The following is a 23651-nucleotide window of genomic DNA, read 5'->3' on the forward strand; positions in this document are numbered from 1 at the left end:
GCTTCTACCAGGGCATGTCTCAAAACAACAGGAACATGATCACTGCCCAGAGAGTTACTGTCAACCTCCCATGAAAAGTAGGAGGATGGTGAAGGGGAGCAGACTGAAGAATCAATAGCAGTAAAAAACTGACTAGGTGCATGAAAATAAGTGTAAGAACTAGTACTGAAGACAGAAAGGTTGTGATCTGAGAGTATATGCTCTACAGCAGGGGTTCCCAACCTTTTGGCACTCGCAACCCCTTACCTGAAAGTTTGAAACCCATGTGACCCCCTACTTAGGGCTTACTATCAGCAGCTTAATTTTTCTTTTATTTTCTGTGAAGGAGAGGGAAACATCTAAAAAAAAATATTTAAAAATTCTGTAATTATTTATTAGCAAATTAAATGACATTGGTCCAACCTGAATTCACAAAAGGAAGATATATTTCTTAAAATAATATTAACGTAGGTTTGAACAGCTATCCAACCCAGCTAGTGAGATGCCTGATGTTGCATGTCAGTAGCAAGCTTTGAAATTCGTGGCCGAGCATTTGTTAGAGCCAGTCTCATGTCATCTCCAACATCCAATCTGTTTCTATTCTTTGTTTTTATATTGACAAGAGTGGAAAATCCTGCCTCACACAAGTAGGTAAAAGCAAATGGAACAAGGACACGTAAAGCTATCATGCTGACTTTGGAGTATGACTGATACATAGCGCACCAGAACTGAGTCACGGATTTCACCTTGAAGAGATTACGAGCTGAAGAGTCGTTCCTTAGATCCAGAAATTCATCTTCGATATCATTTGGGATGCTGGATACATCAAGTTCAGTACAAAATGGGTTCCTTACCAGGGACTCCTGTTCCTGTGATAGCTCAGGGAAGTAACGCTCGACTTCCTTTTCTAGAGACTGAAGATGTTCGGTAATCTCATCATTGAGGAACTGATCCACTTGGATCTGAGACTCATCCGTCACTCCACAAAGTTTTTCAAACATAGCAATGTTTCCAAGATTGGTTTTCCAATGCCAGTTCTGCAGTTTGGAAACAAAGGCCCGAAGACTATCTTGAAAAAGGAGAACATGTGTTTCCTTTCTTTGAAGCTTCAAATCGAGCTTGTTCAGCTGGTCAAAAATGTCGGCTAGGTACGCAACCCTTTAATTCCATGCTTCATCTTCAAAGTGAGCTACAAGATCTTTCCTTTCTTGAGTCTCCAGGAATAGCTTTATTTCATCTTTCATTTCAAAGACACGATTAATAACGTTTCTTTTCAACAACCAACGTACTGCTGTGTAGAAGAGGACTTTGTGGTCAGCATTCATGTCTTTGCATAGTTCTTTGAATAGGCGAGTGTTGAGTGCTTGAGTCTTCACATAATTTACAATTTTGATTACAGATTCAAGCACTTCCTGCAGGGAGAGCCTTACTGGCGAGAGCATATCGGTGAATCATGCAGTGGATGCCCTTTGCTTGAGGTGCTCGCTTCTTCTCTCTCGACTGGAATCCTGATTTCGATCCCAGCATAGCTGGTGCCCCATCCGTACAAACCCCACACACGTTTTCCCATTGAAGATCTTCGTCTTGAAAAAAAGTTGAAACATTTTCCATGACATCATCAGCTTTTGTTGTGGTTTCAAGTGCACTGCAGAATAAGAATTCGTCTTTGATGTCACCTGAATTAATGTATCTCACGAAGACAAGCAACTGAGGACATGAACTTACATCTGTTGACTTGTCGAGCTGAAAGGAGAACAAAGGGGAACCCTTGATTTCAGTCAAAACCTGTTCCTTCACATCCATAGACATTTTAGAAATGCACCTCTGTATAGTATTATTTGACAGGGATACTTGCTGCATCTTCTTTGCACTGGCTTCTCCAAGAATAAGATTTACTGCTTTCATCATGCAGGGTTTAAGAAGTGTTTCTCCAATCGTGTGAGGCTTTTTTTGTTTAGCAATTTCGAATGCAATCTCATATGAAGCTTCCATTACGGCTGCACTCTGCTGCTGAAACAACCCACTTCTATCGATTCTTTGGCTTTTAAGATACCGCCGTTTGAAGAAATCCAAACCTTCTTTGCGTGTTCTGGATGTTTCGTCTCGAGATGACACTTGAGTTTTGATGGTTTCATTGACTCTGCACTCAGGACAGCATGGCACAAAACACACTGTGGTTTCTCGATGCCGTCGTTGGCGAGCACAGTGGTGAAGACAATGTTGAGGTAGCATTCTGAGTATCTGTGCCGTTTAGCCATGGACACAACTCACCTCTACTGCTTACTTATCTCTTGTTAAAATAAAATAATAATGTTGAATAATGAACGCTTTGGCAACTGTAGATCTTACACTGACTACTTGTGGGGGATGCAGGTAGAGTAATAATCAGCAACGGACATGTGACTCACGTGTCAACAGCGAGCACACACACACTTAATCACAGCTAAACAGACACACAAGCATAGGTACATGCACGTGCACTCACATACTTGCTACTCACTAGAACACACATACATACAGTTGCAGACACATACACATTCACTCACAGGCACGCATACATACACCCATAATATCACCTAATGACATTGAACTAACATAGCACACGTTTTGCTTTGCACCGAAACAAAAAAAATGTAAGAGCATGAAAATGTAATTGATGAAATAAAATTAATATTATCCCAAGCTACTTCTAACAAGGCTACGCAACTCCCCTGCCAAGGCTTCCAACGGTTGGGAACCCCGATCTGCGACTTGTTTAATTTTTCTGTCACTGGCTGTAAAAGGCTTGTTACTTTTATCAATAGAGTAACAATACTTTTAAACTTTTTTGGTAATGCCGACAGTATACACCGTTGCTTAGGAACAAAACTATCACATGATCGTTCTTAGGCCAACTACGGTGTTTATGTTGAATACTTTAATATTCATGTTGATTTGATGAAAATGTTTTGATAATTCTGCTGATATAACAGCAAAATAGTTTAAAACAGGAGTCTTAAGACATTAAGTTGCATCCAAAAGCAAAATTAAAGTTACCAACTAGTTTCATTCAGCCAAGCCTTGTGTTACATTTATGTAGAAATTAGACTACAAATATGCCCACCATTACCAAGGTTATAGAGTCGGTGTTCAGAAAGTTGCGTTTAGTAAGTGTTAATTAATAAATATTCTTTTGGCATTTTAACACATTACAACGTGCAATAATATTTTATAATAAGAGATCGACAAAGTTAATTATTCACGCACCGTAATACCGATCATTCAGATTATTGACTACGGTATATTATATGCATATTTACTAATAATACGCTAAAGAGGTCGCCAACATTTTCTGGCTTTACAATTCAAAAATTTCTAAAACGGCAACCTTTCCCTCTGCTACCTTTACGCTCGTACTAACCCTAAAAGATTTCTCCAGCTTACTTGTCTGTGGATATCCACTTTTTATAATCCGTTAAATATATGCAGATTTTTTTTATATAAATTGTGTAGGTATTACTCATGTACAAAAGTATCTTTTGCAACTCAATTCATTACAACAGATGGTGTTGCATATTGATGGATAGGCACGTGGCAGTTTCTACAGTTGAAGTATAAATTTCATACAGGTTAAACATAAGAAAACAAAGAGTATTGAAAAACTATGGATTTTGAAATGAATTAGGGACAAAAAGCAGTGAAACAAAAATCAACACCACTGCCACAAATTTTATAAAATATAATCCCATGTAGGCAGGTTTGGGCACTTATTTGTAGGCCAAAATAGGGTTTGCATTTTAGGAACTCGATTGTGGATTTAATTCTTGTAAAAAAAACTATAGTTATCGGAGTTGTGGTTACACTGAAAGTTTATAGATGTTGTGCTCATTAGATGGATGTATGAAAACTGAACAAATAAATAGGAGAAAATAAAATATACATGGAAAACTGGAATCGTTGGTTTTTGGTATAAGAAGTATCCAAATCAAAATGCTGCAGTGAAAAGTACACAAATAAGTGGTACTAAATGGATAGATTTGTTTAATGTTTAATAATTCCATTTGGAATGCTCATGAAATCTGCTTTGTTTTGAAGACATTTCGGATTTCTACCGAGGGACGGTTGAGCAACGGGCTTGAAAAAACACAAACGGTTGGTCGGGAACATCGCAAAGAGAATAAACTTCCATAGTGATTTAAAGTTTATTTTCTTTAAAAGCCTAATTTCATATTATACGCGTATCTCTTACCATATGAAAGTATTTTCTAAAGCAGGAGCATCATGAAACTCAGTACTGCATGCTGTTAAATTCTGTGTTTGACATCATTTTCTAAATGAGATTATATACAACTTGCATTTTCGAAGTTCACTCTGAAAGAAAGAAAAAATGAAGACAAGAATTTAATTTCTTTCTGTAATTGCATTTCATCTGGAATTAACACCAGTTACAGTACTGGTATAGCATTGTTAATGGTGTTTGCATAAACAGAAGTTCACTAAAATACGCAACCTGCTGTTTTATCACTGTAGAACTGGCTTGTAGGGTGTAAGGAATTAGCTATACTGTCAAAGCAGAATATGGTGCAGTGCAAGGAAATTTTGACTTCTGACATTGCTGTAAGCTGTCAAAGTGAATGATGTATATTACGACGTAAAATAAAACTTTTCAATTTTTTTTGTATTAAATCCCCAGCTCTCAGTAGCCCTCGTCATTTGTTTGAAAACGATTCTTTTTGGAGGCACAGAGAGATCCATTCACAATCCCATTGTAGCTGTGGAACAAAGAGCCAGCAAGTCTCCCTTGTCCCTTCTGCATAAAAAAAAAAGATACTTGCCCAAAAGATTTGTTTGATAGACTGTAATATCAGAAAGAGGTACAGGTGTTGAAGTTGAAGATTGTTGTTCAGAATCTTCAAGACATGATGATTTACCAATGGTCTGTTTTTTCAGTATATTTTTTTAAAATTTGATTCGGGGGATTCATGATAAAGAATGTTTTGGTGCTCATGGAGCCCTACGAGGGGAACAATACAGTGCCAAACAAGGATACTGCAGCACTGCCAGGTTTTCATGACCACTATTCCCAAACATCAACATCAGATACAATGTTCACAACACCGGTACTTGGTTAATCCTTGCCCAAATGAACCAGCCAACTGACCCTGGGGAGGGGGACATCCCAAGGTTGCCCGTCTACCTGAATTCAAGACCAAAGTGGTGTGTGGACCCCTTAACCACCATGATCCTCTCCTTCCCTTCACATGTTGCCACCCACATCAAACATGTGGGTGGATGTTAAGATCCCAGAGAAGGCAAACTGAAAGAACAGAACCTGCTCTGGCAGGTCCCCTTACTGAGGGGGGAGCTGAATATGAGTGACCTGACTTGTGCATGGAATATATGCTGTTTAGATTGGGTAGCATCAGTTCTTGTTTGCTACTGTTGGATACCTCACTACAAGTGACATTCCTATGTAGCCCCATTGTTGAATTCTTCAAATACTGTTTGCAAGAAAAAAATGATTTCCTAAAAATGTTCCTCAGTGAACTTACTTTTAACAACCACATTCTATGAGCACTCTGTACGATGGATGTAAGAAGGTCTGTTGTAGAAGACATTTAAAAGATTTAAAATTTTGAGAAACTCCTTTGTTTTAGGCTCCATTGTAACTAGTGAGTTCATGCATTATAATTCGTCCTAATTGCATAACTAGGGCAGGAAAGGTTCTGTTCACAACTTGTAATGATAGACCACCCATCATGTGCCAGTGGCTTTAGTTGGATACAGGAGTTTCAATACCTTTTCTTCATCTTGTAACCCACTCCATCTCAATGCTAAGTAAAGGTACAACTTTTAAAAATCCAGTAAGAGTGATGTGACAGTTTCATCAATGGCTGTCCCATGAAATGCATATTTTCAGCCAAATCTAATCTGTGTGTAAACTAGTTGAAACCAATTAAGTGAAAATCATCTGTTTCAAGTTTCACAACAACACCACTTCTTCATCCAGTGTTCACCAATACACCAATGTCAGTATGTTTTGATTTCTATTCTTCTACCCACCTCCCCCACCATTTTTCCAATTGTATGCTCTGCATCAACATCTCCTGCAATTGCATATGAGAAAAATATTTTTCATGACACAAACATATCACTTCTTCCTCTCTTCCACTGCTATCAGTTGAGGATTCAGCAAGATAAAAAATTCATATTGCTTTGATTTTCTGTTACAAGACTACAAAATGCTGCATTCTCTTTAACAGTTCTCCATGACTTCCACTCCATTGCATTGCTAGTAACAGTTTCAGATCAGTAGGTGTTTCCTCATTACCAAGATGGGACAAAGTTATAAATATACCTTTAATATCTTAAGGTCAGCTAACTTCATCATCTCTGAGCCAAAAGTGACCACTTCTCAAGGAAAGTTGATACACTCATGATAGACTTTTTCTTGTATTATTCTGTCTGCTTGCCCTCAGAAATCAACAGTGAGGACTATGCTATTTATTATCAATACTTTTCACTTGAAAAACCAGCACTCAGAAGCAACTAGCTAATGAGGTTTTCAGTTTCATTTATAGCAGAGTTAAACAGCTTCGTTTTTTATAAGTTAGACTAGCAAGTGAGATCTTAACTGTGAGAAAACAAGAAGTAAATAAAATAATGTAGTACCAAAATTCCTCACATAATCACATCTTTATCACATTTTCCATCATGTGTTTCTCCAGTGCTACAAACAGTATTATCTATATTAGCCATGTGTTTTCCATTCACGAGTACTGCCATTTTGTTATATACATTATTCTCAGCAAGAAGTTTGAGATATGTACCCTGCATATAGTGAACAACACGTAGGCTATACCTACCAGAGCTGTATGATTCATGTATTTTGACCCTGAAATGAAATATTAATATTCCTAGTCATTTGCTAAACAAATGTTCAAGTGAAATTAATTAATATTTACTTACTACCATTCTAACAATTTCAAAAATGTCATTTAGATATCTGAATTAATTTTGACTTCAATTTTATGACAAGGAGCTCACATTTTAGAAAATAAACTTATATTTGATATGCTACTTTATACCAAGAAGCAATTCATCATTGCTAGAAAAGCAGAGAATTATAGACTAAAAATATGGCACTTTACCAGAAGTTGTTCACAGAACATCTTCAGATGCCAAAATCCTACATGATTCTCTTCTTATGAACAATGGCAGTTTGAGGCCTACATTAAAACAAAATATACATACCTGCTGGTGTAAGGTCTATGTATTCTTGTGAGATTTTTGGTTCTGGCTTGTATAAAAGTTTATTGTGGCCCATATTTTCCTGTAATAAGTTTACTTTTGCATAAAAATTAGAATTGCCCAATGGGCAAACTAAGCTGTACAAAGTACCTTCCCACTTAGGTTGTTATGAGCAGCCATTATGTGGTCCCATGTACAATGCCACTTGGTACAAACCTAAAACTGGGAATGTTAGCAAAAGTAAGCTACACAATTGCTACAATGCCACCAGTGGAAGTGTTAGCAAAAGCAAGTTATAGGTCACTTTTAATTATCATACTTTAAAAATACGTAGACAAACTAAATTTGTTGAACAACACATCACTGTTCTAAAACTGTTTGCACGAGTTATACCTGCAAATCTTTTCTTCCAAAACGTTTACATAAGTGTACAAACAAATATTAACAGAAATGTTTTGCAAACTTTAAATAGCTGCATGGTTATAAATAACTGAAGTTAACATATGACAGTATTTCTTTATGACCTCACCCAAGACAAATATCGTAGATGGTGCATTACTGAACTCTGCAACAAAAATATCCAGGGCTGCTTCTCCAAGACTAAACAACCAGTCAGCCTGTTGGAAAAAAAAAAAATCAAGATTACCTATATAATTATAGAATGAACATTCCTAGTTGACCATATTAAACTTCAAGATCACTTATCTAATTATAGAATAAATATGCCAAGTTGACATCACATAACTTCAAGGTACTCATCTAATTACAGAATAAACATGTCTAGTTGACATTATTTAACTTCAATATTACTTATTTAATTACAGAATGACCATGTCATATACACTTTGATGTAAAGTGGTCATCAGTAATAAACAATATTTTTCAAATACACTTACTGCATCAAGACCATAAAACTTCCCAAAGTGATGGAATTAGATTTGTTTATTTCAGGGAATAATGATACATACGGTGGTTTTATTAAGGAAAAAATCAAGCATATAAAAATTAATTTGTGCCCAGTTCACACTATAAAATCACCAAGTTACCTGCACCAGATTCGAGTCGTCATTATCACTGGATCAACATAAGTTCTGGTAAAGAACATGTGAAGGGGGGTACACTATATCCAGTCTAAATAGCCCCTCAGAGGCACATTTGTATATATGTGGACTTGCAATGCAAGAAACTGGATTTCAATACCTTTGATGAGCTGAACACAGATAGCCCATTATATAAGATTGTGTTTAACTACGAAAAAAACAGCTTATACACATAAGGTACTAATACCAGTCTATACATATTGGATACTACTACTAATCTATGTACACAGAGTACTACTCTATACACATAGGGTACTACCACTAGTCTATATACACATGGTACCAATGCCAGTTTATACAACAGGGTTGATTCCCCTTGGTGGACTCAGAAGATAGTCCAATGTGGCTTTGGTATAAGAAAACACACATACACAAAGGGTCTACCATCAGGGTATATATATATAAGGTATCTACTATCAGTCTACTCGCACCAGATGCTACTACCAGTCTATCCACACAAAGGGTACTAATACCAGTCTATATACACACAGGGCACTACTACCAGACTATATACACAGAGTAATACTATCAGTCTATACACCCGGGGTACTAGTACCAACCTATACACACAGGGTACCACTTCAGGTCTGTGTACAGGGTGTGCTACTTCAACTCTATATACAGGATGTATTTCAAGCCCATACACATAGGGTGCTACTTCAAGTCTGCATATACAGTTTAATGCTTAAAGACATTGAAATGAACATTTTACTTTTATTTTACATACAGCAATACTACTTCAAAGCTATATGATTAACAATAGTTTAAGCCTTTTAAAAACAGAAGACATCTAGTCAATTATTCTTTATGTAGATTAATTTCACCAGGAAACCTCTAGTTAAATCTTCTTTACATAGTTTAATTTCACCATAATCCTCAAGTCATAGGCTACAGTAAAAAATTGAGGATTATTTTGAAAGAGTTGACCAGTACATTAATCAAAATGACTTTGTTCCATGCCATAGGATGGTAATATTCATGCATTCTATGACATAGACATAATATAAAGAGGAAATTTCACTCTACTTGTATTTGAAAGACATGTACATTTTATTTAAGGTGAAGGATTATCTTCGAATACAGAAGATGAAGTCACTATGTTGGCCAGGCAACAACACTATTGAAAAGTGCTAGAAGATAATGGGTATCACCTTGGAACTACAGGAAACCTTAATCCGGGTGTGACATCATAAACTTAACCTTGCTGATATTCAGTTCAAGCCATGGTGATATAAAAAAAGTATCAAAGTGGCTCAAACAAATGTTAAAACAAGAAACAGGACCCATTACCACTTTTTAGCAATTACCTAGATGACATTATCTTTAGATCTAGGTTTTCTTACTCAAAGAATATTTTTATATTTGCTAAGTATTTGTTGATCATCTGCTCAAATACACTTTTAATTGCTAGTTTGTTAATAAAGATGCATTCACGTATTTGAATGACTAGGAGTCAACTTACACCACACAATGCCCCAAACCATCTTTCACTAGTTATAACACTTCTATAATGCACAATCTTGTAAAAATTTACAGGGATTAGAAAAATGTTGGGTGATGTAATTATTTTTTCCACCTCTGTAATTAAATTTCATTTTCTTTAACAAGACATCTATTTAAATGTAGTTTAGTTTCAGTAGAAAACATCTAGTTAAAGAATTTAACTTGTCATTATAATCTTTCTTAAGGTTTTTTTTTTTCTTTTCAAAATATACCCTTATTAGGCTTATTTTGTACTAAGGGAATACCTGCTACTAAAAGTATGAAAGAACATGTGTAATAATTAGATTTGGTTTAACACATGCAGTTTAGGTATTAAATTTGACAGAATATTTCTCACTGTTGAAATACAATACACTAGTAATAGTAAACAGCCTATTTTCTAATATAAAATTAAAAAAGCAACAGTTTAACCAATACTCACGTTACAAAGTAATAAAAATATGTCTCAAAAAAAAAAAAAGAAAAAGGTTTTGGTAAGATAAGCTACTGATGTAAACAGTCTACAAATCAGCAGCTTAGTGTGTGTCATTAAAATCTGGAAATGGTTAAATAAAGTATTATTTGTATTTTTACAGTTTTACATTATGTTTTATTTTTCAGAAAATAAATTCCCATTCTCAAGTTTTCCAATCAAGCCACTCAAAAGTTCCAGTCACATATCTTTTGCATCTGAGGTCAACCCAAGCCAACATTTAGGCAATGCCATTTCATGTATTACTTATACATATGAAAATGTTATCCTACACCAATATAGAATAGACATAAAATATATTGAATGTACACAAAAAATGTTTATCAACATCTACATAGCATATATAAAACAAATTGGTTCTTACTCCTTGAACTTGACTAATATGAACATCAGTTAACAGTAAGAGACAACCAACTTACTACAACTCTTTTCCATTTTGTCATGTTCTGAGATTCATCACTGGTCTCTCCATCCTTAGCCACTTCTAAAACATGGAACCTGTATAAATATTTCAGTGTCTCCTTGTACAAAATCTATGACAGAGGTGAACCTCTGAAAAGAAGTTTCTTCAAAAACTAACTTTAATTTTGACTTATGTATGGCAAATGCAACATTCTCTAAAATCCACTTGACTAGAAAACGAGAACACTAACAGTGAAAACCACCGAGTATCTGTGAAACAAATTTCTGCAATAAAGTAAAATAAATAAAAAACACCAACTAAACAAAGAACAAATACATTTTTACCCCAGCCTTCTTTAAAAATCAGATTTCACACATTTATGAATTCCCTTACAAATACATAGTGAAATAATCATAGACTAATGTTTAACTATTCAGTATTTTTCACTCAAACCACAAAATGATCAAGACATTTTAGAAAAAGAAGAAAATCCAAGAATTTAAGTGGCAACTTCTTTCTAAATTAATTTTTATGAATTGCTACTTATTGTTTTGTACATATATATGGATGATGCGTACTTATGCACGTGCTTGACATCATTAAAGTCTACAAGTAACTGTAATGTGATATATTAGTTCAAGCCAGTTCCATCAACTTCATGAGCAGCCACAATATTTTATAGCAACAGAACTGGTTAGCCTCACCTGCAGCTCTCCAGATTCAAACTAGAAGAAACAGTCACAAATGAGTCAGTCTTAGGGACATAAGTTAATGGGACAGGTAAAAGAAAGCCAGGAAGGAAACGGCTAAAAGCAAAACTTTTTTGTTCAAAAAACGTCAAAGTTCCATCAAGTGATTGCACACACATGAAGTCTTTTCTTGCAAAAAAAATAATACCAAAAATAAAACATGTTGCTTTTGCAGTTTTAACTGCCTTACATGACTGAACTATACCATAGGAAATATTAAAATGTATGCATGCTGATGAAACTTTCTAGAAGAGATGGCAACTGCCTGTTTTGGAGACATAAGTGTAGAGGATGACGTTTTGAAAGTCTTCCACCTTCATCTATGTATATTGCAGAGTGTAAAACAACATTTTTGAAATGTTTTGCCAATAGCACGTTTTAAAACTTGTATTTAATTTGATTTTTTTAATATTTAAAAAACTTAGAAAGTGGGAATTACATATTGGTGATTCACCAACATTCAAAAAGGCACTGTTAACAATGAGGTACCCTAATGATTTTTCTAGTGTTAACAGAAACTAGACGATGGAAAATAAAAACCCTGATTTTAGAACTGTAAGTCTACGACAGTACCTATAACCCAAGAGGAAATATATTCCAATGACAACTGAACATGCACTTCACCACTTCAGGTTCCTACTCATGTATTTATATGTATATAGACTGTGTGCACAAGTACATACTGTCCAGTCAATATTGTAATGATGAAATACTAATGTTTTAAACATTTAGCCAAGTCTGGCTTTCATAAGAGTTACTTTCTTATTGTTTAATCACTGTTGACATAAAAAATTGTCAAGAATAATTTTCAAACTTCAACATTTTTTTTATCTTAAAATAACAAAAGAATTATTTGTCCTCATATTCAATCAGCTTATTCTCCATTTTTTTTTTCAATCTTACGTTACTGAGGAATTTGATTTAGAAACAACCCTCTCTGCAGCCACCTCCAATCATGCATTCATATAAAAGTGATAGCTATACCTCACAGCAAACTTAAGCAGTTTACTTTACTTTCTTAAATACTTGAGTTTGTAATACAATAAAACTTAAGTTATGGACCATTCAGTAAGTTAGAAATGTAACAAATATTAATAAATAAATCATATTCTTTTAACGACCTTATGTCAGTTACTCATCATATTCCCTTACTGTATCAAACTTCTAATATGATAATTGAACTTCAAAAAAGTTAATAACTACAAACAGTCAGCAATTTTAGCCCCACTATTTTACTTTGCTGGCATTTTTCTAAAGCAAAATACATCTGTCTTATAACAAAATTTTTAACAATATTTATACCTGAGCTACATTATGGAGACCAACAATTATTAGTGAAAATCTTCTAAACAATATTTAAAACCTGAGCTATATTACGGTGATCAGCTACAATTAGTGAAACCTTCCTCTTAACAATAATTAAAACCTGAGCCACATTATAAAAACCAACATTTATTAATGGAGACATTCTTCTAAACAATATGTGAAACCTAATGGTTACCTTTCACACCTCCAAAGTGCCCTGTGGCCATGCAGTAAGCACTTCATTGCAGATTATGTTCATAAGTCAGTGATAAATAATAGTGGGTACAATGATCCACTGCATTATTAATAACTGGAAAAGGAATAAAACAAATTAATTCTATACGACACTTGTGTTTTCAGAATATAGTAATTATATGTGTGTGTGATGTTACTACTTAAACCTGTATTTAAAATTTTGTTTATTATATGTATATATAAATACATCATATCTAAACAGCAGGAGTTGTTTAAATTACTACCAGTAGTACAAAGAGAGGGAAAAGTAGTTTGTGAAATAAATTCACAGAAGTTATATTTGTTTGAAGTTGGGTACAAAGCTACATAATGGACTATTTGTGTTGTTTCTACTATAAGTATTGAAACCTTTGTTTCTAACATTTAGGTCAACTAATCTTAAATAACAGCAGTTTTAAACAGGCCTGAATGGAGAGAGAAAGGAAAAGTAGCTTATGAAACAAAACACAAAAGTTCTCTTAAATAATAATAGCTATTAAACACTTAAAGAAGTTTCTAAGTTCAAAAGAGGGAGGCATGAGGAGTTTATTCAGAAATATAAGTTTTCTCACATGAAAAAATAGTCATAAAAGAGCCTACACGCCAAGAGATAGAGAGAGGAATAGGAATTTGTGAAGAAAAACTATTTTATATAATAACAGCTACATAAAAAGGCTTACCTTACAAATGGAGAGAAAAGAAATGAAATGTGAAGGAAGAAGTAAAAAGTTTTACATTTGTAAGTTGAATACATTTGCTAATTCACACAGATGTTGTTTAAATACTGTTTAAAATCTAGAAGTTTTTATCCTTCAAAATGAATGTTTCTGTTACCACATATAGCCAGTGCACTTAAAAGCAATCAAACAATTAGAAGTGTTTATGTAATTTTGCTTATTAGATCACTGTTCTCTTATTACTCATAGGTGGCACAGTTCAGAGCTGTCAAACCACTAAAGATTCAATTTTATATGTTTTTTTTAGTACTTTACTACTAGAAAGAATTATCCATGAACACATATCACACGATTCAACAATCAAAACTTTTATTCATCCAAATAAGTATTCCCTTTAGTTGCTGAAAATCTCAACTAAAAGCTAGCTTTAACATGTACTCTTGACATCTCTAAACAAACCTGATATGGTGTGTACAGATAGCTTCCTGGGGTGATTGATTGATTAATTTAGTGTTTAATGGCACAAAGCAGCTAGGCTATCTGCACCAAATGTCCAGTAAAAAGGTAAAAATAAATAAAATGAAGTAAAATACATAAAAGGAAATGAAGGTAAAACAAGTCATCGTTGAAAACAGAAAAAGTGTAAAACCAATGTTGACACCTAGTTTACAACGTTAAGAGAGAAAGCAGAGTAAGAGAAGTTGTAAAGGACTTTCTCTAGCAAAATGGTAATGATCATAACCCACCAGGAAGACTAACAGGTAAGTTCAAGAACCACCGTCAGTCACTTGAAGTTCGCCTTTCCAGTCCTGGTTCCGGGTTATGTGTCATAGCAGCCATTATCAAAATGTAAAATAATAGAAGTTTTAAAAGACATATAGCAAAATCGTAATAATGAGTAGCCAAATGTCCAGTAAAAAGGTAAAAGTCAAGTAAATGTAGTAAAATTTGTAAAAGTAAAGGAAGGTAAAAACGAAACAACAATTAAAAACAGAAAATTTCATAAAACCAATGTTGACATCCAGTCTATAAAGTTGTAAAGGACTTCCTGTAGTAGAATGGTAATGATCATAACCCGCCAGGAAGACTAACAGGTAAGTACAAGAACCACCGTCAGTCACCTGAAGTTTGCCTTTCCAGTCCTGGATCTAGGTTGTGTGTCATTATGGCCAGTATCAAAAAGTAAAGTAATAAAAGTTTAAAAGACATGCAGTAAAATTGGAATAACAACTTGCCAGGATATTAGTCACCTGAAGTTGACCTTTCTAGTCCTGGTGTCGAGTTATTTAATGTTCTGGCCATTTTCCAATTTCAAATTGAATGAGAGAGATTGGAACTTTGAAAAGGGAACCACAATTAAAAAGGTGTAATGAATAAATATCCAACACTTAAATGAGATTAAAAAGATCAATGGCCATTAAAAAACTAAAAACGTTATCACGGTGGACAGTGTCACCATCACCAATAACACAGTCCAATGTGACAGATAAACACTGGGAAAAAACATGTTTAAAACAGTGCCATCATTGAGAGTCGTAACGATGGCAAGAAACTAAAATGTGGCTCACAGTGATTTGAGTGTTACACAAACTACACACTGGTACAACAGTTCCAAATAAAAAAAATGATGAGTTAAAAAACTGTAACCAATGTGTAGTCTAGTTAGAACAATTTCCTCCTTCCGAACCTTATGGAAGCTAGACAGCCAAAGCCCAATATAGGGTTTTATTTGAAAATGCTTGTTGTCACGTTGTCACTCCAAGTGGACTGCCAGCTGGCACGGAGCCGAGCCTTGAATACAGGACCATAGTCCATGTACGGAATAGGCACAATGCCTGAGCAGATAGATTTAGCTGATGTGTCTGCAAGCTCGTTCCTGTGAATACCAACATGACCTGGTATCCAGAAAAGCTGGATAGAAGTAGCAGTTAATGAGAAATGGGCCAGTCGGTTTTGAATATCAGCGAGAACAGGGTGTGAGCCAAAGTGTAGCAATTCCAGGGCTAGTAGAGAACTAAGCGAGTCAGTATAAATAGTGCAGTTGGAGTACTGCTCAGCTTCAATATGATTCAGGGCAAGAGATATGGCGTACAGTTCAGCAGTGAACACAGAAGCTGCAGAGGGGATTCTGCGTGCAACCACCGAACCGCACCAAACCATGGCAGAGCCCACTGAATTACCTGATTTAGAACCATCTGTATAAATTGGAATGGAATGATTGTTTGAAAGATGTTCATTAAATAAAAGACGGTACTTCCAATCTGGAGTATCTGCCTTTTTCAGATGACTGAAAGAAAGGTCACATTTGGGGGCTGTAATAAGCCATGGTGGGATGGGCTGAACTGTGGATTCTGCAATGTTATCTATGGACAGACCCAATTCATCCAATTGCATCTGGATGCGAAGGCCAAAAGGAGCAATGGCAGATCATATGTTCTGAAAAAGTATGGCCCAATGAGGAAGGAAAACGCATCCCCAGGTGGGATGCTTTGGTAAGGAATAAAGTTTCAGAGAATACAGTAAAGATAATTGCAAACGGCAAAGGTGCAGAGGAGGCTCATGAGATTCAACGTATAAGCTTTGAACTGGAGAGGTGCGGAAAACCCCAGTGCAGAGTAGAAGTCCTTGGTGATGAATGGGGTCCAGTATCTTTAAAGCCGAGGGTCTGACAGAGCCATAGACCATTGGTCCATAGTCGAATTTTGATCGAATAAGAGCACGGAGGATGTTCAGTGCTCTTGTGCATTTGACCCATAGCTGCTTTAAGTGTGGTATAAAGGTCAGCTTACAGTTAAAGATAAGCCCTAAGAACTTGGTCTCAGGGACCACTGGCAGCAAAACTTCACCGATACGGAGTTCAGGATCAGGGTGGATACCCCGTTGGCGGCAAAAGTGCATACAAACGGTTTTAGAGAGAGAAAAATTAAAGCCGTTTACGCATAGAGTAGAGCAATGAGAGATGCTGTTATGTAAATAAAAGTATGTACTTATCAGATAGATATTTTCAGTGTTAAGAAACCTTTAGTTTTAGTTCACCTACAAAAATTTAACTATCATTCATCATATTTGTTTTTAATATTTCATTTATGGGCTTACTTGTATGAAAAATTATAAATTTACTGCAAAGGTGATACTTCACCAACACATTATTGGTCACTCATTTTATTTTAATGAAAAAAATGAAACATTACTAATTTAAGCATAAGCCTGTAAGTCTTTTTAAGATCTTTTTCTCTCTCAAAAAATCACATTTTTATTTTCAGTAATATATCTAGAAATAGTGATTTACAGTCATAATAAAAAAAGGCTTTACAGGTTTATATTTTAACTGTGATTGTTTTATTCCTGAGTTACATAAGACATATTTGATTAGGTTATTAGCAACTGGAGCACAGAAGACAAATAATACCTTTATCAGTTCAGTGAAAAAAAGAAAAATTAATAACAGTAAAAAGTTCTTGATAAAAAATTGGCTTGCACTACAGTTAATAAACATAGTGTTAATGTTTTTGCCTTCTATAGTAACACTGTTTGGAAATGAAAAGAACTTAAAATTGTTCAAAACATTTATGTACAAGTTCAGTTAATGTTAAAATATCACCACTGCCAAATTATGAAATGACTTATCAAATAAAATGTACAAGCAGATTTTACAGTTCAAAAATAAGAATCCAGAATTAACATGTTGAATTAAGAATGTGAAAATAGTCAAGTATTCGTACATATTAAGTGAAGATGATAAACTGACAAATCCAAATTATTTTGAAGTTATTGCTGAGACTAACGATGAACTACAGTTAAACATTAAATGAAAGTAACAGTTCTACAGAATTACTTTTAATGTTATAGATGTCTGTACTTATCATTTCCATTTTAAAATAACTGGTTATCTGTAACAATGATTTGCCTGATGATGAACTCTGTACAAATTTGGAAACTTGAGACTGATTAAGTAGCAGATGGTTGTTTCATGGTGTATTGTGTGACTATAATAAGTTTCTGCCTTTAGATTCTAATTCAATGAGTAAATGTATTCATTAACAATATAAAGAGTTCTCTATGAAACTACTGTAATAAAGTTTTAAAATAAAACTTAGGCTAAAAATTAACTTAAAATAACTAAAGGTCAACATTTCATATTCAGTAATAATTTGACCAGTTTTAAGGTTTTATTTATGTGTATGTATATACTGATGATTAATAAGGTTAATTACGTTCTATATTGACTATGTTAGTAACATATTTTCTACTGTGTAAAATGTCTGATGCATTGCAAGTTTTCAATAACATTGTAAGTGCAAGATGTTAAATTCACAGGCTTTCATTGTAACATACATACACACACACACACATATATATACATATATGTACTAAGCCTTTGAAAAGATTCTAATGATTAAATATACTGGAAATAAAATGGTCAGTATCAAATTTTTAAAACAGTTTCTGATCATTAACTAAACTGTACAAAGAAAGGAGTTGTTTTGGACTAGTTAAGAGGCATAGATTACCCTCCATGGTAAAACTCTAACTTTCAGATTCAGAAAGACGTAATCAATTATATATTATGCCATAAAATATATTCCTGCATTTTAAGCCATGAATACATTATAAGAGTTAAAAGTCAATCTTTTAGAATGGGTGGTAGGTATTACCAGCTATATATATTTCCTCTGGTTAATAATTGTTACATAAAATTAGTTATGATTTTAATACATACAGCATACAAGATAAATAGTACTTTTACTATTTTAATAAAAGGATATAACGACATTAAAAAATCTATTAAAAAAACATTCGACATGAAATGAAAAATAAAGTTCATTAGGATTGTGTAAACACTCAATACTCCTTCTCAGAAATAAATATAAGTTAATAACGTAAACCTTGCTTTTATAGTTAAAATGTGTCTTACATGTAGTTTCTAATAATTTAACCCGTTAGTTAATAAAACGTGGTCTTATTATAAGCAATCCCAAGTTATGTACATTAGAAACACAAAGATGGGACTACTAAACTAAATTCTATGTTCTACTCACTCTACAAACCATATAGTTTAACTACAAAAGAAAAGAAAAAAAAATTAAAGGCTAAGTATAGTAAATATGCTCTCAACGTTTTGTCCGATAATTCAAACCGATTAAGTTACATACATCTACAATCTTAATTAATATTATTGAAAGTAATATCTAAAAAAACATTTTTCACTTCTCTCTCCAACACAGATATAAATTTTCGAGTATTATGATTTTAGCGCCATCTAGTTAAATACCATTCACTTGAAATGAATGAATCAATAAATGACTTTAAATTTAATAGAAACAAAAAAAAAATATTAACGCGTTGTTTATGATACTAACATCAGGATTTCTTTTTCTTTGTCCACTTTTTTTGTAAGTAATGTCGCCTTTCATTATCTGTATCAATAAATAAAAACAACTGTGAAAACGTCTTATTATTTGAAATTTAGTTTCTAAGCAAATACCCTATTTTCCTAGATGGGTGTCTCAATAGGTACATGAGGCATCTATGGGCATATATTTTTTTACATAAATTAAGTGGCTGTGACTGCTTTGCTCTGGTTGCGAAATAGTGATGAAATCACTAAATCGTCTTTTATCCAGAACACATTAATTTGTTCCCAATAGCATAGTCTGTGGACTTACAACGCTAAAAACCGGGTTTCGATACCCTTGATGTAGAGAGCACAGGTAGCCATTTTGTAGCTTTGTGCTCAATTCCAAATAAACACATTAATTTTGAGTATATATGTATTGTGCAGCTAACACAAGCTTTTCCTAGCGGTGACATACAGATATTAATGTTGGAAAGATTATGTCGGTATGTTGTCACAACTTGTCACATAAAATATAATCTCGTTGTGTAGCAACGAAATAAATGCACTTCTTTGGTCTTGAAAACGGATAAGCTTACGAGATATAATTAGAAGGAATTAACGCTCGATATTGTTCTTGATGTTGAGAATTAGTTTGATTTTAAAGCAATGTGTTATTCTATATGGAATTAGTTTCTCTTTCTTGTTGCTCTTTTTCCTAATTGGTTAAATATTACTCAAATTAATAACATTGGAATTTATGTTGCAATTTTATTAACGTTTGTACCTAATCCTGAACAAGTATGGTTTTTGTTTTTGAGTTAATAAAATATGTAGTCTAGTTGTTTGAATTTTTATTGTTTTTTTATTATTATTATATTCAATAAATAGTTTTGTTTCATTTGGTTGCAGCGGCATTTTGTTTATGCCGTTATATGGCAATTGTAATTTTATTCTTATCTTGTTCATGTTGAATTTTCGCATTTAACAGTTTAACTATATCTAAATGGAATAGTAGAAAGCACTCTAAGTTTTTCATTTAAAGGAGTGCGTAACTCTATGTAAAAATTTCTCCGATTAATTAAGAATGTAATATCGGACTGCACTATATGTTTTTACTTCTGTTTTGTTTACAATTAAACTCATTCAATTTCTTTTAGTTTTATTTTAATCACTGAAATTGAAAAAATAGCATTGATAAATACGTTTTTAACTTTAACTCTCCCCAACAGCTGTATCAAATGAAGACTTGTCTGATTCTTTAACTGAAATGACAACATACTTTGATTAACATGCCAAGTTAATAAAATAATTCTTATCAGGAAATTGGACAACAGTTGCAGGTGCACTCGCCCATTATTTTTGCTGCTCTTTAGCCAATTAATCTAGTATACACTGCTTTATTGTGTCAAAAACTAGCTTATTGTCATATTTAAAACAGTGAAGCCTGAGATAAAGGAGATTTCTCTAGAACTTTTACAGAAATTTTTTGCAGATTTCTTTTATAGTCTTCAAATAAAATTTTACTTAAATTTTATTTCACTAACTTTTGCTAAATTTTCACCCAGATTTCGCCTAAATCTTAATTGTGATAATGTTAAAAGAGATATTTAGTAGAATATCAGTTAATTTCAGCCTTGAGCAGTGTTTTTGTAACTTTTGCGTGAGAACTCTTAAATTTTTCGTTCCCATTTTCAGTTTTTATATTTTTATGTAGTTTCACTCCCCAAGAAACTTTCAAGCTCTCCTGCAACTTAAATATTAACTTTCATTTCCGTTTATGTGAGTTGCATTTCATTTTGACCCGGCATGGCAAAGCGTGTTAAGGCGTGCGACTCGTAATCTGAGGGTCGCGGGTTCGCATCCTCGTCTCGCCAAACATGCTCGCCCTTTCAGCCGTGAGGGCGTTATAAGTTACGGTCAATCCCACTTTTCGTTGGTAAAAAAGTAGCCCAAGATTTGGGGGTAGGTGATGATGACTAGCTGCCTTCCCTCTAATCTTACACTACTAAATTACGGACGGCTTGCACAGATAACCCTCGAGTAGCTTTGTGCGAAATTAAAAAAAACAAAACAAATCCATTTCATTTTTGCTTATAACTTAGTTAAGAATATAAGTTTGTTAGTGAAAAGAAATTGTATAATTTGCCACACATATAAGTGAAGCATATTATTTTATTTAAAGTAAGGTTAAGGTGAGAGTTACCTTTGTGTTACATTTTTATATAAGCACATTCTCCATTTGTAATTCTTTTATTACGCTTACTGCAATTACAGGAAGAAACACATGCATTAGCAATAACATTATTTAACAAAGTCTACAGCACTCTTACCAGACATACATACATACACATACACGCGCGTGCACGGTTACTTGCCTTATACTGTGTAGCAGTGCTTTGTTGTTTTTGCGTAACCTCTCAAGGGTTCAAATGAGGTTAGTTCCTTAATGGCCAGTTTTGATGTAATCTCCCTCTTCACAGAATTCCCAACAGGAAAAACTAACCAAATAGCATTTCTTATCTTAAGATCACTGGAACTGATACACAATTCGAAACAGAAATTCGCAGAAAAATCACCCATACTGGATTATACATTCTCTGGGACTCAGCACATGAAACAAAACAAAAACTCAACATATTAAGAAACCAAATAAACACAGCCGCAAAACGATGCTCACTGATAAAATTAACGATCTATAGTTTTTATGTACTAAATCTGAAAAAGTCGCAAAGGCAAAACCTTTTATATTATACCCCTAAGTGGCACAGCGGCCTGTCTGGGAACTCACACCGTTAAAAACCGGTTTTCGATACCAATGGTAGACAGATCACAGATAACACATTAGTAGTTTTGTGCTTAATTTTAAGCAAACAAACGTTATATTATAATTATCTGGATCTTAAAGGTCGTTTTTAAACTTTATTGTTGAAACCTTGCTTGGAAACAAGTTTACACTTATAAAAGAAATATAAATTTAACTATGTTATTATATAATTTTAAAAATTTGTATTAATACTTTATTTTCTAGAATTGAGACTTTTCCATACATCAAATTATAACTTTAAATTGTTTCTCTTAACCAATGGCTGATGACATCTCAGTAGGTACCTTTCCCATCTCTGTGTGCATGATTTTGTGTGGCAGTGGAGAATTAATTCACCTGATGTTCCTGCTTCAATCAGGAATGTATCCATCCAAGTTTTTCATCATACAACTTGATGTTATCATTGCACTGTGTCTGCATTGTTGCAGTAGTCACTGGGACCTGTTTGGGTCACAGGTCTCCTTGAGTGCCTACTTAAGTGGCTGGTTGTAAATTCCTGTCCAAAATAAATATAGGTAAAGAAGGACTACAGCCCCTGGATCATATCTTATAATAGTATGTGTCTGTAGTGCTCCCCTGAGAGCCTTCCACCACAGGAGTAGGACACAGTATTTCGAAATTCTATTACTTGAATCCAGTTCTCGGCTCGACTGGTGATATAAACTATTATTGTGATGGCCAGAAAAGGTAATGTACTGAGAATTATCCCTTTATTATGGGTGTTTTCTAAGTTCTGTCTTCTTCCGCAAAACTTGTCGATTCCATTCGTTCTTCTTGGGCTCTGGTTTTAAGAATTTGTTTCTTGTTTTGGATTTTATTTTAATTCTTGTTTGTAGATTATTATCCTCCTGCCCTGTAGTCATGGTTTATCATTTCCTGCTTCTTTACAATTCGTTTATTCTGACTTTCAGATTATGTTATGCGCTGTCCAGGAACACATAAGAGTACAGTTAGGTTTAAATTCACGTTAGTGATGAAGTAGTTGAAGAATTGTCTCGACTAAAACAAGAAGAAAGACGAACAATATGATCGGTAAGTTTCTGGTTTGGTATCTTGGTGATGGTTTTTTGCCTTATTTTTAGGCTTGTTGGGTAGGAAAACAAATGAAAGTGAGTGCAACAATCTTCTAAAGTAAAACTCTGTCACTGTTGATTTTCTGGCGTGTATTATTGTATTATGCTTATTGAGTACCTCGGTTATCGAAACTAGTCTACCAACTCTATAATTACTGCTCCGACTCTACTATCATTAGTATACCTGGCTGTGGTGGTGTTTACCTGGTTTAACATTAGCCACACTGACATGTTTTTTGTAAGGTTATTAAACTGTTGGCTAAACTACGTTAAATAGTTCAAATGATTGCCACAGAACTTTTGCTAAAATGTAATACATTGCCAACCAACATTGTACTTCGTGTCTATAAAATATAACTACCACGACAATCATTTATAGATTGAATATCCAGTTATTTTTTGTCATAAACTTAACGGAATCAAATAAGTAGAGTCAGTAATCTGAACTGAAAATTATATACCAATCTAAATAAAATATGGAATATAAAAACATTGTCATTTGATATGTTACAATATATGTGATTAAGAAATTATTTTGTAGCATTAAAGATGTACACGTCGTTCACTGGAGAAAATTTGAATTTCAAACGTAGTCGAAACTTTTCATTTTTAAAAATGATTCATAGTTATATAGCGCACCACTGAATTTTTAAAATTCATAGAAAATTAAAAAGTTAAATGGTTTGGGTCCTAAAATTGAGGGTCCGGCGGTTAAAGCACTCGACTCGTAATCCGAGGGTCGCGGGTTTGAATATCCCTCACAC

General features: G+C 34.0%; 2 protein-coding genes across 23 annotated transcripts in view; one reads left to right on the top strand and one right to left on the bottom strand.

The window, feature by feature from the left end:
• LOC143233113 (protein PTHB1-like) overlaps nucleotides 1-10809 on the top strand; it is a 40209-nt gene extending 29400 nt beyond the window's left edge. For 4 of the 5 annotated variants that reach the window (XR_013017978.1, XR_013017980.1, XR_013017977.1 and 1 more), the window contains one exon: nucleotides 9369-10346. Coding sequence is in view for 1 of the 5 variants with exons in the window: in XM_076469037.1 (XP_076325152.1) it covers nucleotides 9369-9433 (65 nt within the window). In the remaining 4 variants the exon portion in view is untranslated. Of the gene's footprint in view, nucleotides 1-9368; nucleotides 10347-10412 lie in introns of those variants that run through there. The other variant, XR_013017979.1, reaches the window with a different exon arrangement.
• Nucleotides 128-19366, bottom strand: LOC143233111 (protein FAM200C-like). Of its 18 annotated transcripts, none has more exons than XM_076469020.1 (4): nucleotides 18861-18906; nucleotides 12938-13051; nucleotides 10704-10782; nucleotides 128-7826 (listed from the first exon to the last, which is right to left on the bottom strand). In XM_076469020.1, exon 4 carries the CDS (start codon nucleotides 2209-2211, stop codon nucleotides 1381-1383), a length of 831 nt encoding a protein of 276 aa, XP_076325135.1. In that variant the 5' UTR covers nucleotides 2212-7826; nucleotides 10704-10782; nucleotides 12938-13051; nucleotides 18861-18906; the 3' UTR covers nucleotides 128-1380. The 18 variants fall into 15 exon arrangements, 15 of the variants coding, with proteins under 15 accessions (XP_076325139.1, XP_076325148.1, XP_076325135.1 ...); XM_076469023.1 differs by lacking the exon at nucleotides 18861-18906 and adding an exon at nucleotides 18692-18830; XM_076469024.1 differs by lacking the exon at nucleotides 18861-18906 and adding an exon at nucleotides 19013-19366.
• Between the last annotated feature and the right edge of the window lie 4285 nt (nucleotides 19367-23651).

This window comes from Tachypleus tridentatus, chromosome 12, assembly GCF_004210375.1.
Source record: "Tachypleus tridentatus isolate NWPU-2018 chromosome 12, ASM421037v1, whole genome shotgun sequence".
Taxonomy (NCBI): Eukaryota; Metazoa; Arthropoda; class Merostomata; order Xiphosura; family Limulidae; genus Tachypleus; species Tachypleus tridentatus.